Here is a 16,820-nt window from a genome sequence, read left to right on the forward strand (position 1 = left end):
TTCAATGACAAGCCCTAGGAGATATGTGCTAGAGAGTTATCCTGTACAGCCAGACTGGTGGCCTAAAATAGCTCAGAAATAAAGGTCAATAGATAGTTAATTGTGTATATTGACATTCCCATCTAATGCAATTCAGTGAGGTCACAGTGCGGCCCTCTGCACTGGTATTTGGATAACCACTATAATTCTGAAGGCAGAAATCCCTGGAAGACTACAGCTCTCTATAGTGCTGCCATCAAGAAGATATACATACATCTTACATACCTTATATAAATATTTATATCTTACATGTATAAGATATATATATGTATAAATATGCATGTGTGTGTGCAGCCATAGCTGGTTGTCCTCATTCTCACCCTATCCTGCAAACTGTGATTTCTTGGTAAAGTAACTCGGTCTTTTCTGATTACCTACTTGTGACCCCATGCAGCACACCAAAAAAAAAAAACCACACCCCACCCTGCCTCAGAAAAATTGTCATCTTTGAAGTCAGCCACAGTGAACATGTCAAGGGCTTGGGTACATTCACAAACAACCTGCTTCCCTGAGATGTCACTTCTGGGTATAGTTGTTGTCGTCTCACTCTGGGCTGTGCTTTTGTACTAGTAGTTATACCTCGTTTTAAAGAGCAGGGCCTGACACATTTTAACAACGTAATTACATTACTTATTGATGATAGAAAGTTAAAAAACAACTTCAGTCCAGTGTATTTTTCTCCACTGAGGGAAAGTCTGAAGGAAGCAAAGAAAGGGTTTCCCCCATACCTGCAAACCTTATTTCTTGGTGCCACATGAATAGGAATAACATTGTGCCCCTAATATTTGTCCTACAAAATCATCTAGAAGGCTTAGCTAAGGACCCGGCAATTAACATAATAAGCACTACACACATTTTAAAATGGATCATACCTCTCCTTTGGTATACAGCTGATGTTAAGGCAGACAAAGAGTTCAAGAAAAGCAGCACAATCTTAAATCTTCCGCTCATGAGGAACTGCAGCACAAGAAGCTTCAGGAAAATACAAATGTAACAATAGAGCAAGCAGCCCAACACTCCACAACCCTAATCTCAACCTGGCGTTTTGATTATAGGTTTGCCTTTATTTTACACTGTGATGAACCCATTTCAAAACTACTCTCCTGCTGAGTTAGAAAAAAAAAAAAAAGGAATAAAAAGCTTCAAAAGGTAGCTTGCACCTGCTGCCAAAAAGACTGATGCTACAAGATGTGTCAAGTGCCACCAGACCATTGCAGCTGTTTCTGTCTGCCTCTCTTCCCTGTAAAAAAAAAAAAAATAATAAAATGGGAGGACAGTGATAGTTATCTCCACTGAGCCAAATCCAGCGACCACCAGGTCCTCCGGGGGCTTAAGGAGACACAGATAATCATGGTAGCTGCTGGCTAAGGAGAGACATCACCACTGCATTGGAGTTGTCTGTGCCCCAGGTACAACAGAGGCCTAGCCCCACCACATTACTCCCCGCCCCACACAGCCTCGGCACGGTGATGTTTTTTCAGCCGGACATCACAGTGCTGCAGTGGGCCACAGGGACTTGTGTTTGAATCAGATTCATCTCTGCTGGCATTAACGCATCACAGTGATCAATGTGGTATAAACAGAAGAAAGACAGAATCAGAGGGATGGTCATCGTGTGCTGTATTTTAGAGGAACTCATTATCGAAGAGCTATTTTATCTCTCTTGTGCAGACCCCATTTAAACATGTATTAAAAAGGCAAGGCTGCTACTAGATGTGGACATGGCAGACACTTATCTTGCACTGTGCATCTCCAAAGGCAGTAAAAGCCCCAGGCTCTGCTGCCTCCTTAACTTCGACCATGGAAACCAGAAACCAGCACCCTATATCTGTTCCCTGGCAGGATCTAGGTACAGTCCATACAGTGATGGGGACCTTGTGAAAAGAGGCCCTAAGTGCCACTGCAATATACTCCATAGCTAACCTGGCTACTCTTCAGGTACTTGAACGACATCTACGAAGAGACCCAGGGAATCTGTTGTTCTTCAAGAAGGGGATACCATTTTGTACATTACACAACTGTACCACACGCCAAGAAAGACTGCAGCTAGCTATGATCTAGCCTCTGCAATACAGCCATTGCTCAAACACCCAGCTCTCACCTCTGCATTACCTATCAGCTACGTTTCTTCTGCTTTTTTCCCCGTGTTAAGAGGGAAACAACAGGAGCAACCAGTCTAACTGTTCCTCCACCACACACTCCCAATCCTCTCTCTCTGTGGGCCACTTCTGTACCATTCTCTGCTTGCTCCTTTGCCCCAGCCTCATCTCAACCAAAGTGGCAAAATTCAGCTTTGCCTGACAGATCCCGAGCCTGGGCTGAGGGCAGGCAGGGAAGTCTCAGTTAAACCCAAGAGATGCATCCATCATTACATCGGAGTCACTGCAGAAATAATTGCTTTGCTGGAGCCATCCGACTTCACAAGGATGCGACGCATTTGTGTTTGTACATTTTCAGCAAGCACTGCATTCCCTTTACTCACTGGCTGAGGGCTCCTGCAGAAGTGCAATGCAGCTGTAGTCTCCGGCATGTATTTGTGGAACAGATGTTGCAGCTTTGCTGCACATGAGACAAAGGAGGCCTCCAGCTGAACCAGCACACCCATGCAGCAGTGCAATGGGACAGTGACAGCTACTTGTGCAACCAACCTGGCATTTGAGGTGGCCAGAACAGGCTACCTACATGCAGGCTAGGCATTGTGGAGGGTGGGCAGCCCTAGATGGCATGTTGTTTTTGAAAGCCTTTTCTAAATACCAGCATGTCAGGATCAAACATCAGTAACATCTGGTCTACATGAGCTAAAATTACATCTAGAAACTAGGAGTAATGGTGTAGTCAGCTTCTCCTCACATTTCCCCAAGAACTCTAAAGGTGAATTCTGGCAGGAATTTTTCCTAGAGATATCAGAGCTGTAGGAAACACAAAGCAGGCTATTTATCCTTTCAAAATCTCCCCAGGCATAATTCAGCCTGCCTATAGCACAGGATTAAAGTTGACTGAAAACAGTAACAACTACACAGATTCTGCAGGGAGAAAAAAAAAAAAACAGCCCATCAACTATAAAATCTTCCTCAAAATACCTTGAATAGACTGGGGAAAGAAAACTCTTCCAGGTTTCTCCTTCACAGGATTCCCTTCACACTTATATGAAGTAAGAATCTGGCGCCAGGAGGGGCATCACGGCAGAAGGAGACTATTACATCCCTACCAACATTACTGCACTGTGCCCCAGCACAAGCTTACTTCTCTTCTGAGTGGGGAAAAGAGTATACCTTACCCTTCATGTCAGGCATTTTTTCCTTCCTGTCTTATCCTATCCCTAGCAGCTCAACAGAATCAGGATTTATTTTGTTTAAGCAACTTCTCTTTCCCTATTCCTCCTTCCCCCCAGACCGACGTACCTGAGCAGCAGACCTTTCAGCTAGCCCTGGTCATCTGATAGACTACAGGACAGCTAAGCCCAGTGACTGAAAAACCTGGACTGCTTTTCTATGGGCAAACGCTCACTGAATCCATCAAAGCTGCAGGCAACAGTGGACGTGTGTATTCATATGCTTTCCTAAATCTGTTCCAAGCTGATGAACAGCCTAAATGGATTTTAAATTTTATAGCAAGCTTAGGCTACCACTTTGCATCTGCACTGGCTGCCATTCAGCCCAAGAATAATTTAATACTTTACAGCATGCTTCTGCTCAAAAGATAAAGCTATGCAGGCCTTCAGAAAAGACAAAAGCATTTACATTTTTTAAGGAGCATACTTTTGATTCCTTTGCTGTGATCCCAGTATTAACATTTTCAAAATTTACCTCTCAGAGGGCTATAAAAATAAGACTACAAAGTGCTTCCTCACTATGCTAAAATCAGCCCTCCACAGCAATCAGGTGACAGGAACAGTACGCAGATGACCTTAAGACATTTCCCTGTATCATGTCATCAGTTTCGGGGCCTATCAGACACTTTAAAGGTAAACAATATCACTAACATCAGGATAACTGTTTACAGCCCAGCTTTGTTATTGACCCCAGTTGTGCTCGTTAGCACAGTTTCTTTCAGTTTCTTTATTTAAAAGCAGAGGATGTGAATTACCAATACTATGCAAATCCTTTTTTGTTTTTAGCTACTCTGTGACTAGCTGTGTTTAAGGGTCAATTTTATCTATATTTAGAGGATGAAACTTCTATTACACTTAATTATTTCTGTGTGGCTTGTATGATGAAGGTATTTACTAATGAATAGTGGCTTCTTGACAAAAATGCTGGCTTAGGGTATGCAGCTGAGATTTGAACCTTGACTGTGTAGTTGTGTGCCAGCCAGCAATGTTTCAATCAGTGTCACTGCTCCTGAACAAGGCAAGTTTGGAATTGCGCCTTGCCCGAGTCCCACAACTGAATCAATTCAACCTCCCTCCAACATTTTTTTTTTTTTAATTTCAAAACAAACATAGAAGAGATTCCACAAATTCAAACATTTCTTGTGGAGCAGATTTAAAAAGAATGTTTGAAATATACACACCAGAAAAGCAAAGAAGGGCCTGGAGGAATGCCACATCCCCCAGTGTGCAACAGACTGCATAAAACCTAATAGCACCATATGAAGATCCTCCTACATCTTATCCCCTACTTCTTTTTCTGCTGCTTCTGGCCTCCATCCCCAGCCAAATGTTCTTCTTTTCTCTTGGCCTGGACGCATGCACCAGCGTCTCTTCAGCCTCTCTTAGCATCTGCCCCTTGGAGGACTGCCTTTTGCCCCTTCCTCCCAAGGGAGGGCTCCACCTGGCCCCAACACTAGAGGTCTAAGTTCGGAGAGGTCCTGCTACCTTCACCAGCTGATTTTATTTTCAGTGGCACCATCTGTCTGCCTCCCTCCTTGATCACTTTTAGCCCAAGGGCACTGACTCCTTTCCTTGGTCACACTGAGTAACACAGCATCCTCTCTTGGCTAGAGGCTGAGTTCTGACTCAATCCTTTCCACTCAGGTTGTACTGTGCAACTGAGAACAGTGGAAAGACACACGGTAATAATCACAGCAGGTTCATAATGACATAGCAGCACCAGAAAGGGCTTTGAATCAAGTGCCAGCACCAAGCATTTGTAGCAGCTCTGCTACACTGTAAGCTAGATTTGGATGGAAAAAATAACAGCTGAAACAGTCATTTGCAGAAAGTGTGATCATTATTTCTGTACACACAAACACACACACACCCCAACATATCTGGTAAAGCAGCATATAATTGATGAAACTCAACTTTAGTTAAATGGTTCTTCTTAAAATAGTGCAGTGTCAGCAAGCTCTGGGGATTCTAGAAAGGTCTATATAGGCAGCCAAGCACTGCCCGACGTTTTCCTCTACATGTATTCAACCTGAATTACTTTCTAGGTTGTTACACTATTCTAAATAAAAATAAAAGGCACTTTCATATTAAACCTTGGAACTAATGAAAAATGTTTCACACACTCAAGATTCCCCACAGCATCCCGCTACTATAATCCTTCCTGGTTTGCCCCACAAATTGCTTGTGACAGCCATCCCAGTGGTGAACTGCAAAATAAATTACTGCAGCTTAGCACTGAATTGTCTGGATGCACAAGGCAGCATTCAGATGGAAGGGGCAAATCAGGTGACTGATTTCACCGGCAGGACTTCCACCTCTTGCCCTTGTTAGGAGCTACCTCCAGAGTGAAGTGGTTGTGGATCAGACACAGGCAACAGAGGGTCAGCAAGAATGTTTGTACCTCTGGGAAGCTCATGTTTGGAAACAAAAATTCTCACAAGTTGAACTGGCAAAGCTGACTTTAGATCCCCTTGAGAACTTTTGCAACACGCAGCAATCACTTTGAACATTTCAGTGTTCCAAGAAGAATGCAAATATTGGCATCTCATTCACCAGGGAGAGCTTTGCCAGAGTACAAGGTCCTTCCCATTGCACTACCACGCCACCAGCTCTTGATGAATTAAGAACGAACTGTGCAGCCAGCTTTGCGTATGCTGCTTCTGCTGGGACTGGCCTCCTCTGTGAGAACAACCTAATGGGAATGAAACTGCTGCTGCCAAAAGGCTTGTTGTGCTGAATTTCACACACACACGAAGAAAAAATATAATGATACTTGATAAAAAAAAAAATGAAATTTCTAATGAAAAATGCCTGGAAAAAAAAAACTAACAGTAAGGATCCCTAAGAAGAGAATAGCAAGGGCAAGAAGGAATAGCAACAGTGCCGTTTCAGAAAAGTACAAATAAAAAGTTATACTCACCTGATATTTACTTCAAAATCCTGTGAATACACATTTTCTGAAGCTGAATGCAAAATGCAGTCCTACATCACTCCACAATAACAACACCTTTGGCTTGGTCAATGTTACGCACTCAGCCAGTTGCCCTGCTTGTTATTTAAGACATCTAGTAATCCTGCCTTTCTATTCCAAAGTGAAAGTTATCTGTGCCCATATAAACCATAAATTAAGTACAGCCACTGTTTCTTTTGCTGCAGATAGGCACAAATCGCTTCACATATCCCGAAGTACCCAAATGGCATAAAGTGATTTGAGTCTGCCATTAGAAGTCACTACTACCAGCAACAGCGGTGAAACAGAAGGGATAAGGTTTATGCACCCTGTGAAAAATACTGGTCAGCCAGAACAATGTTGCTTGCGTGAAGGCTTTAAACAATTGTATTCATGCAAGCAAAAAGGTAAACTCAAAGCAAATTAGATTTCAGCTAATTAGAAGTCCTCTTATTTGTTAAGCAGAAGTAGGGATAGGGTGTGTTATTGCCATAGGTTGTCTTGGACAGAAGACGTTCTTTTCCTGATGAAAAAACAAAGCAACTGTGCTTTTGAGGTCTCCATTTGTTATACTGAAGTGCGACTACAAGGAGCAGCGCATCATGTTTCCCTCACAAGACCAAGATTGTAATAGCAAACAATTCAAAATACTTACATAGCCATGACCTAATAGCAATGCACGTCATGACACTAGCAATATAATTCAATGTTGAAGTGACAATAAGTAATTCTCAAGAACGTATCCAATACATAGTATGGGGTATATTGCTATACGCGTCTTACACTGGACAGCTTATGCAAAAAAAAAAAAAAAAAGAACATACTCGATTGATGGTTTTGGAGCATTTTTTCCCCAAGATAAAATCTCAGGCATGTGTCATCTATCTTGCTCCTACTGAGCTAAGGAGGCTGACAGTGTGAAAGAGAAAACCTACTGTAGCTTCCATTTCATTTGACCTGTAAAGACAATCTGCACAACACCAGAGGATTCTACTGTTTCAGGAGAGTGACTATCAACTACAGATTGTCATGAGCAGCATTTTCTACTGGTCACGCTCTAAAATATACCACCCCGATTTTGAAATGAAAGAAAACCCAGTATCCCCAAATTTATCAAAGACAGTTATATCGAGGAACATACCTTAGAGATGTTACTGGAGCGGCTCACAGAATGGCCCAAAGCTTTCTCATTCTGAAAGAGGAAGAAGAAGATCATTGAAGGAACAAATTACAGTTACGAGGATATTTTAAACCTGGTATTAGTAACCAAGTATTATGGAGAAAGTCTTACAGCTGTGACTTTTAAGGATGTTGCTTCTATTGACATCAGCTTGATTTGCCGCATTTACTAAGCTGTTTTGTTTGCTTAACAAGCTATTACGCTGCTGAAAATCAAATAGGCAAGACAAATACAAACTGAGAAACACTAGAACAATGACCTCTTCTATCTGTACTGCAGAGCTCCTTCCCCAGATGCCACCTGATTTGGAAAGGATATTTTTCACCCCTGCCTCATCGAGATCTAAAGGCAAACATCCAACCACTAAAACTGAAAGCTCTTGCTTAAAGAAAACATTCCAGTGATGTAAACAGAAGTATCCCAGTGGTGCCTGGAAACAATTCTGAATAACCACATGCATGTCATTTCAGGAGACGAAGCAAGAACTACTGAGGAACTTCTTATCTACCACAGAACTCAGAATTAAGCTGGAAACATCATACAAGATGGAAATCAAAAGCCACAATTCTTAAAACTGAAGTCGGTGACGAACATATCTGTTACTTTTCACTATGCAAGCCCTGATGGATAACAAACATCTCCTACCAAAATAAACTACAAGTTTCACCAAAATATTTCATCCTTTATGGCTTCCTGCTTTCTGAACATCAATTTACCATCAGTGCAAATGGATGTGATTATTCCACAGGTATGAACCTAGAAACTGATCTGCAAAGGCTTGTTGCTCGATTTTCTGAATAAAATCCAACAACAAAAACGTTCTCCTAAAAATATTACAAACAGAGCCAGTCATAACATTTCATTACTGATCTGTATCAATGCTTCTCTAATTCTGTGAAGCTGGGAGGAAAAGCTGTTTGAGACTTAAACCTCCCGAAACAGGGCACATTTACTACTTCCTCCTATGGGCTCTGTGCTGGCTAAGAGCTTCTAGAAGTGCACCCTTCCATCTGGTATTTCAGGAACCTAACAGAGATGCTTTGATAGCACCCTCTTCCAGTTCTCTCTGGCACCAACAGACCAGAGACTAAGAACAGAAGTCCTGCATACATAACAAATGGGGACATTTAAAAAAAAAAAAAAAGGAAGCCAACTGCACTTGCTTCTAGGTCAGCTCAGATAAAACGCACATGGTTTCAGATCTTACGCTTGTAATTTGTCACAATTCAAGTCACCTTCAGTGACCAAATCCTGCATCAAGCCCGCCTGGGTGGCTGGGCACCCAGATGCAACCCCCACACTTTGGGATCTCTGCACCCCCAGCCATTTCTCCTTACAGCACACTCCCTGAGCAGCTTGAGAACTCTGTGCCGAGAAAAAGTGAAAGCAAAGCAAAAATTTCTGCATATGCTTACAAAAGCAGGAAGGCTCCATCTTACAACACTGGTTGCCTCTCCGCACAGTCATGGACACTGCCGTGGTTGACAGATATAAATTGCACTTCCTCCTTTAAAAATTTGAGGAAGCAGACAAGGTGTTCTGAAATCCTCTATCTGTAGGAGTCTGAGTACCTAAAGGGCAGTGAAATACTCTTTCAGAAGAACAGAGAAGTGACAAATTTTGACTGATAGCCAAATCAAAAATCAGCAAGGACCGATGTAAGGTCTGGTGTAGCTGTGGCCTAAATTACCATTGACCTGAATGCCAGATCTGCATCCTGCAATGCTGAACTTGATTTGAGAGATGACTATGAGCTTTTATTATGTGGATATCAGTGTCCCTGGAACAGAAACAAACAGCTAAAGACCCCCAAAGAATACAGACATGATGCTTCTGTGATGACTAACACTGGACTGGGCTCCTGCCAGAAGAAGCACTGCTAGGAACTGACTCCAACTGTAAGGGAAGGACCCAGCTAATTTCATCAAAGACATTGTAACTATAGCAACAGAAAAAAAAGTTCATTGAAGCTACAGAATGCAGGAGAAAGAAGGGGGGCAGGGATGTGTTCTCAAGCTATGACGACGAGAGAGCAACGCAAGTTGGCAAGCACGGAGATTTGTCACTGCCTGCGTGTGAGGTGCTGGGGGAAGCAGGCTGTGCTTGGCCTTGCAGGGATGTGTGGGAGGTAAACAAAGCTCAGCTATGTGGGACAAGAAGAAACGGTAGTGAAGAGTGAGACCTGCGGCCAAGAAGTCTCTGCCTGAAGCAACGCATAGAGCCCTACGCAGGTGACAGTCTGAAATCCAGCCCCAGACATCAAAGACTTGCAGGTGAAATTCCTGGAGACAAAAATCAAACAGAGCCGAGCTCTTTGCATTAACTCAACACTCCCCAAATACTGCTACTAGCTGAAGAAAATGCCTGCAAGGGAGCACGGCTGAGCTTACACAGGCACCTGTGTTGAAAAGCATGTGCTAAAACTCAGTAACTCTGAAGAGGCTGGAGGACAAGAGCTGTATTTGCACAACACAGTGAGTGATGCAGAGCAAACACACTCTTAGCCGTGCCGCAGAAACTAGTCTTTCTGCTCTGCTCCCAGCACTGTGATTTTATCTGATGGATGCCAGCAGTGTGAGATGCTCGTATCATCTTTATTGGTCTGCTGTTGGCTATGTACCTATCAGAGGTCCTAGTCAGTACATGACTGGGAACAGCTGGTATTGTTATTGCATGTGTAATCATTTCTAAACAAAAAGTGGGCTTATAAAATATTCCTCTATACAGAGTGCACGTACACATATATAAGTATCTGAGATATTTCTAAAGGACTCGGCTATGTAAATGTTTTTTTATGGTTCTGTTCCATTACCACATAAAACAGGTATGTCCATAAAGTCAACAGGAAATCACTGAAGTCTTAGCCCAGACTGGACAAATTCTGTCCTCTTAAGGGCTACTTGTACTGGCAAAGAGGAGGAGCACCAACTCAGGCATGTGCTGAAGGAATGACAACTGACACAACAGCCACTACCAGATCCAACATGGATTTGCAAATACCCACACACAATCTTTTCAGTTAGGTTGGCCTATCAATGACCAAGCAACTCCCTCACCTGGTTAAAATTGCTTCAACCTTCGGTCACCAATTAGCCCTGCCTTCTTCCACCTTCTAACATTTTTTTGAAACAGCTGCTCCAACTCTCCCAGTTTACATGCACCCAGACTTTAAAATGCGGTGGGCTGAAAACAGATAAATAACTGAGTTTCATCGTGTAACAGCAATTTCCAGTTCACTATGACCACTCAAACAGCATCTCCACTGCATGCTCTTAGTATTTTTCTTTCCAACTTCTGCAAAGAACCAAAAAGATTATTTTTTAATAAAAAAAGAGCAACAGAAACACCTCTAAGTAATATGTTTCATGAGGTCTAGCTATACCATTTAATTCTCTTTTACAAATAAAATAATAAAAATCTATCCTTAAGGGAAAAAAAAAAAATACTGTGGAAGATATTACATAGAGACAGCACTTGATGGTGTTTTCCATGCTGCAGTACATTAAGGATAAGGTATACACTTTCCAGTCATTAAGCTAGAAAACAGCTGAAAAGCCATAGATGGAGCTTTTGCAATGGATGTATTTTAATGACAGGCTCAATGCAAACAAACAAAAGCTCACTTTTCACACTATAACCATCACCAATACATTCATCCTGGGATCTTTTAGATCATTCACAAATTAACACTGACTTCGGAGTTGAAAAGGCGAAGTCTCCATGACATTACTCCTCTCACTATTCAACAAATAAAGGTACTCAGAGACTATTCCCAATATGTTTTCATTGCACAGTAAAACACATTCCAGTGCAGTAATTACAGCTCCAAACAAGCTATCCTTCCTTCTTGCAAAAGCTTTAGTCTTCGCACTTGAATGGAAAGCTCAGGATGAACTCAGCATCTGCCAGCATGGACCACACAGTCATCACCACTCAAAGCAAGTGTGGTTCTCCTTAAACACATCAGTCTTTCTGCATGGGATAATGGGAAACCTGCCTTTCAAAATTCATCCTACTCAAATAGAATTACCTCGCAGGCACTTAAAAAAAAAAAAAAAATCATCATCCAGATAGTAAAAGCTTGCAAGAGCAGCAAAGACTTCTCACAAGTCGCTCACTGCCCACTGCTGCTCTGAGGTCCCCATAAGAGCCAGGCTTCAGGGAAATAAAGAGGAAAGCAGGAGTGGAGGAAATGAATTACAAATAGGAGAACTGCTACCAGTTCCTACCGTGGCATGTTTTTCTAAGTTCTGGATGCAGTTGCTCGCCACTGCTTGAATTCCCCTCCCAACTTTCCTTTCTTTCTCTTCTCCTTGAATTCACTCGCTACTGTGGCAGCAGAGCTGTCTTATTCCTTCTACGGTTACTTCAGCTCACATCTGTTCCCCTGCAGGACCCTTCACCTTGCCTTCTGCACCTGGACAGCTCCTTTTCCCTCTGCTACCACTCCTCAATTACTCTCGCATAAATGGCTTGCCTCTCTTCAGAGACCTCAAAGCTGCCACTCCCCTCCTATCCACCTGTCTCCCATACTTGTTACTTTAAGTTATTTTACCCTTGCTTCCCAACTATAATGCACCTGTTTTCCAATAAGAGCAACAGCTATGTAACTCACACAGCCATGCAAACCCCAAAGCACTCGTTCCTATTGCCTGAGCCAGGAGGGTTGTCCACTCCTTCACAGCAGTTCAAGCAGCCAGAGGTGCTCTCGTGCACTCACAACACCCATGTGTTACACCACCCTTTCTCCAAACTCAGCTGTAGACTCAATGCAGCCTTAGCAAGTGGGTACCCTAAAGAAAAATGCTTTGGATGTCCCTTGCCAGGACAGAAGGAGAAAATTGTGAAATGGTTTGGATTTTGTGTTCCAAAACTACTCAGGACTGAGCTGCTGAATGACCCTTCCACAGTCAAGCTGCAAGTCATCCAAGAGTGAAACTCATTTCTTCTATCAAGCACCATGACAAGAGCATGAATGCTCAGCTGTTCTATAAGCACGCAGCCACACACACCCAGGTATTGTTTCAGGTTTCATAACTGTGACCAGATTTCTAAGCAACCTCTCCCAGTGTTTATGCAATCTTGCACTGCAATCCTACACCTGGGATATAGGAAGTACAAAGAACATGTGCTTTTAGTTCACGCAGGGGGCTGTTATTGTCATCGACTGTATCAGCACATGCACTTAATTGTCCAAAGTGCCTACGATGAGAGGAAAGAAATGGGAAATGGCTTTATGAATTACTTTCTTCTTTTGTCAGAGCTGATGGATTGTTAAATGACAAAAGATCTGTCAGCACTAGATCTTGTGATTGACAGAACCTAACATTTAATTATTTCTGCAGGAAATGGTATTTTGCATCATATCAAATGAACATGCCTTTTATTTCTTTGGCAGTCACCAGGCCATCATGGAAAAGCAATAAACTTAATAGTTTATATAAAGCCAGTGCTTGACAAACTTCTTAGTCCTTCCTCCTGTCAAATTTTTTTAATCTATGAAATATAATCAGGTATCATCAAGGTTCATCAATGATTTTGCATGCAGCTATTAAAATAATGGCATCTGAGCCTTGCATCTCTGCTCCTGTGTCGCATTTACTTCTGGACATTACCTCTGCTGAGCTGAGGCTGCCTGGCCTGGAAGCACAAATTTTCATTTCTGCACGAGACCATAAGCCTGCTATGTTTCACTAACATCACATCCATTTGTGCATTCATATGCCATGTGCCCAATTTACAACAAAAAGTAAACTGCAAAGTGTTTGGCATCCAAGATGTTTATGGATGTTCTTATCTTGCTGTTGCCAGACAACCTGTCTAAAATGGATGCATGTCTATGGGATGCAATGCATAAAAGCGAATCCTTCCCTCAGGAAACAAGTTATATGAACTACAGAAGACCTGATCCTAAAATATACACCCTTCATGGTAATGGAAACAATATGCATTAAGCTTACCTGTGTGAAAATGCCATTTCAAACAATTTCATGTATTTAAAAGCAGAAAGAGGGATACAAACACAAGAAGCCAGCAATTATGAACAGATTAAAAGGGATAACATACTGTCTTTTGTAGATTAAATGCACTTAATGCAACTACCAGAATTCTCATGGTACACTAAACATGTCAATATGCCAAAGCAATTGACAATTTTAAACATTCACAAATTAAAAAACCCCTAGGCAACTGATAATTTGTAATTTCTTAAGCTGCCAACAGACACAGGAAGACTGCAGCCCACATCAACTCTCAGAAGAGGTGGACTTTCTCAGTGCCTACTTAGCTTTGTACGTTCAGTTGTTTACATGCTTGATACCACACGTTCCCCATGCTCAGTTGCACAGTTTGCTAATCCTGTGGAACCTCCCAAAAATGACATTGAGAAAGCATTTGGGGTATTTTTGGCAACATTTAACATGATATGGCCAAAAACATGCAACAAAAAGCTCTTGAAAGAGAACTTGTAGATATCAGCCCTGTTTAGTAATACCTACTTATTACATACCAGCCTGGTTTTGCCTGAAATTTCATCTTCCCATTTTTATTAGTGCAGTTTGCAAAATATTCTGAACCACAGCATTTCAAACTCAGTGTTAAACAACCACACAAATTTAGCTAAATGAGGAACTGGGCCCTACAGAACCCAATAAAGTTATTTAGCCAAACACTGGTTACAGTGAGATCCTTGTAAAAATCTGACCTGTGATGTTTTGGAGAGTTTTAAGCAAATTGTTTTTAATGATAGTTTGTAAGGTGAAAGAGTACGTGCATAATATTATCTAAGAGAAAACACACAAATGAAAAAACACATTTAACCATCCTTACATAAGTAATTCAAAACTAGTTAAGGAAAATGATTCTCTGGAAGGAAAGATGTCTAGTCTAAGCTGAAAGAAAAGGTATGCTCATCACTGAAATGGCAGTACATTCGAACCGCAGAACAATAACCTCAAAGCAAAAGTCTGCTAATAAAAGTTGTATCAAGCGATCAGTTCAGAGCTCCTAGCTAATCATGCCAGCAACTGATTATTTACACCCAATCATTTTAAGAACATATATGTGCGCCTGTGAATGAACACACACACATACATTAAGGTTTTAATGTTCAAACTTAATAATAACTAAAAAAACGTACACCAAGCATACACACACAGCAAACTACCCTCTCCTTCCTGAAAGCACAGCCCCTGTACACAAGGAACAAAGCAAAGAACTCTCTAGGTGCAGCAGGCTACTTCAGCCAGTGACTCAAGAACACTTCGTACCCATCACATCGTCAGGTAAGCACAGTTGGTCTCGCCTGGGACTAGCCTGATGCTTTGGTACGCAGGCAAGCAGTGCATGCCCAGAGAAGGCTACACAGTAGCCTCTCCTTACACCCAGAAGATAAAACATGCTGTAAATGTACTTACTCCTTCTGTAGCCTAAAAACCTGTACTCATTAACTTCAGAACAACAGTCAGGGCACTTGACACATCAACATATTTAGCAACATTAAGGGAATTCAGAATGCTGAGTTCCCAAGAGTCACAAATAAACAAGTTTCAGAAACTGGTAAATGTGGGTTGCACTGAGAAATACTGCATTGTTCATCTGCTAGCAGATATTCTGGCACTTCGTCATGCAAAGGATGTTCAGGACCTGTTACTCATAAGAGAAAATCCAGCCAATTCTGGTTACCTTCCAACCATACAGCAGGGAAAGGGGAAGTATATCACCACACATCCAAGATATCAAGGGGAAAAATAACAAAAATGTAGGGAAAGAAAAAGAAGCAGAATTTTGATGTGTTCTGTTTTTTGTTCCTATATATAACACTCATTAAACTGGTCCCTGATGTAAGAGCAGGACAAGAATTCAGCATCTATCTCCAGATCAGTTAACATCACGTAGATCCGTGCCTACCTAATAGCTGATGCTATCCAGTTTACTGATATTGATCACTGGGATATGCATATGTCATGTTCCCACTTTTTCTCCTACATCTGTCACAATAGCTTATGCTCACCAATGAAAATTGATTACAGAAATCTTTTGGGAGGAAGACAAGTGCTCAGGAGACTTAGATTCTATAAATTCTTGATACTTTGCCTCTGAGTTACGCTTACCGTTTCTGAGTAAGAAAACACGATGAAAAAATCCTACGGGAGACTTTTGTTTGTTTAGGAAGGTCAACTTTTTGTTTAAAGATGTTACTGAAGAAAAAAGAGATGGTATTGCCATATAGAATAAACGGATATTCTTCCATGAAGGCACGGAAAGCAAAATCATCATCCCCATTTTGTCAGGGGCATTTTTTTTTTCGTTCTGTATTCAGCAGTAGTGCTTCTTGAAAAAGAAGACCTTAACAGGTATTTCCTCTCTTCAAAATGTAGCAGCAGTCAACACGGCCAACAAAATGCCAGCACAGAGAAAGAATGAGTGGAAATGAATACATGTATTAAAACCAGGATAAAAAACAAGGCAAGCCAACTTGCGTATGGTCACTAGAGTTTAAATCATGGCTTTACGTAAGTTGATGGAAATTCCACCAATAATGCAATCAGGTCTGGAGATCAGCCTCTGTTGATATGAGCAGATATCAACAGAGATATATTATGGCAGAAACGCAGAATTCAGAGCAACAATTGGGGTGAACAATATAGACAAACCTTTATATGAGGACAGCTGAAGCAATATATTATTGAAAGAGAAAGTAAATAAATAAGATGAAGAAAATACATGCCGCTAAGAAACAAGACATCACAGCTGTGTCCCACACCTTCAGCAGAACACCAGGAAGTAGGTGATGCACGCCAGTTATTGCAGACTAAGGCACATACACTTGCTGTGGCTTATCAAGCATTATTTCCTGGAAGATGCAAATAAACCAACTCTCCACGTAGATATAGTGGTCCCACTGAAGCCAACAAGAAATCCCGCTGGTTTCAGGGAGACTTGAACTGAGCCATGACCAACAGCCTGATCTGAAAAAAAGTATTTCAGAAACCGCAACTGGCATAAGGCATACCTTAGCATATTGGGACCTAGAGCACTTTATAAATACTGACTTGCCTTACAGTATGAGAAACAGAGAAAGAAATTGCAGCAGGAGCTAGCTAGAAAAAGACGTGTTTACCTTGCACATGGAAATCTATGTTTGCTTGACGTTCAGCTGGGAGAAGCAGGAACCCCACACAGGAACATACCCGTGTGCACTGCTAACACTGAGCACTGCTGCAGCCCACGGAGCTAAATAAAGCAGGGACAAGCCCAGTGACCCAGCACGGCAAGGCAGATAACCTAAAGGCCAACAAACAGGAAGCAAAGGAATGAAG

At 41.8% G+C, this 16,820-nt stretch overlaps 1 protein-coding gene across 4 annotated transcripts in view; it reads right to left on the minus strand.

The window, feature by feature from the left end:
• Positions 1-16,820, minus strand: part of MARCHF8 (membrane associated ring-CH-type finger 8) — a 94,020-nt gene that overhangs the window by 17,835 nt on the left and 59,365 nt on the right. For all 4 annotated transcript variants that reach the window (XM_084290476.1, XM_084290479.1, XM_084290477.1 and 1 more), the window contains exon 3: positions 7,462-7,512. In XM_084290476.1, coding sequence (XP_084146602.1) covers positions 7,462-7,512 — 51 coding nt within the window. The remainder of the gene's footprint in view (positions 1-7,461; positions 7,513-16,820) is intronic.

Source organism: Netta rufina, assembly GCF_964035555.1.
Source record: "Netta rufina genome assembly, chromosome: 7".
NCBI classification, from domain to species: Eukaryota; Metazoa; Chordata; class Aves; order Anseriformes; family Anatidae; genus Netta; species Netta rufina.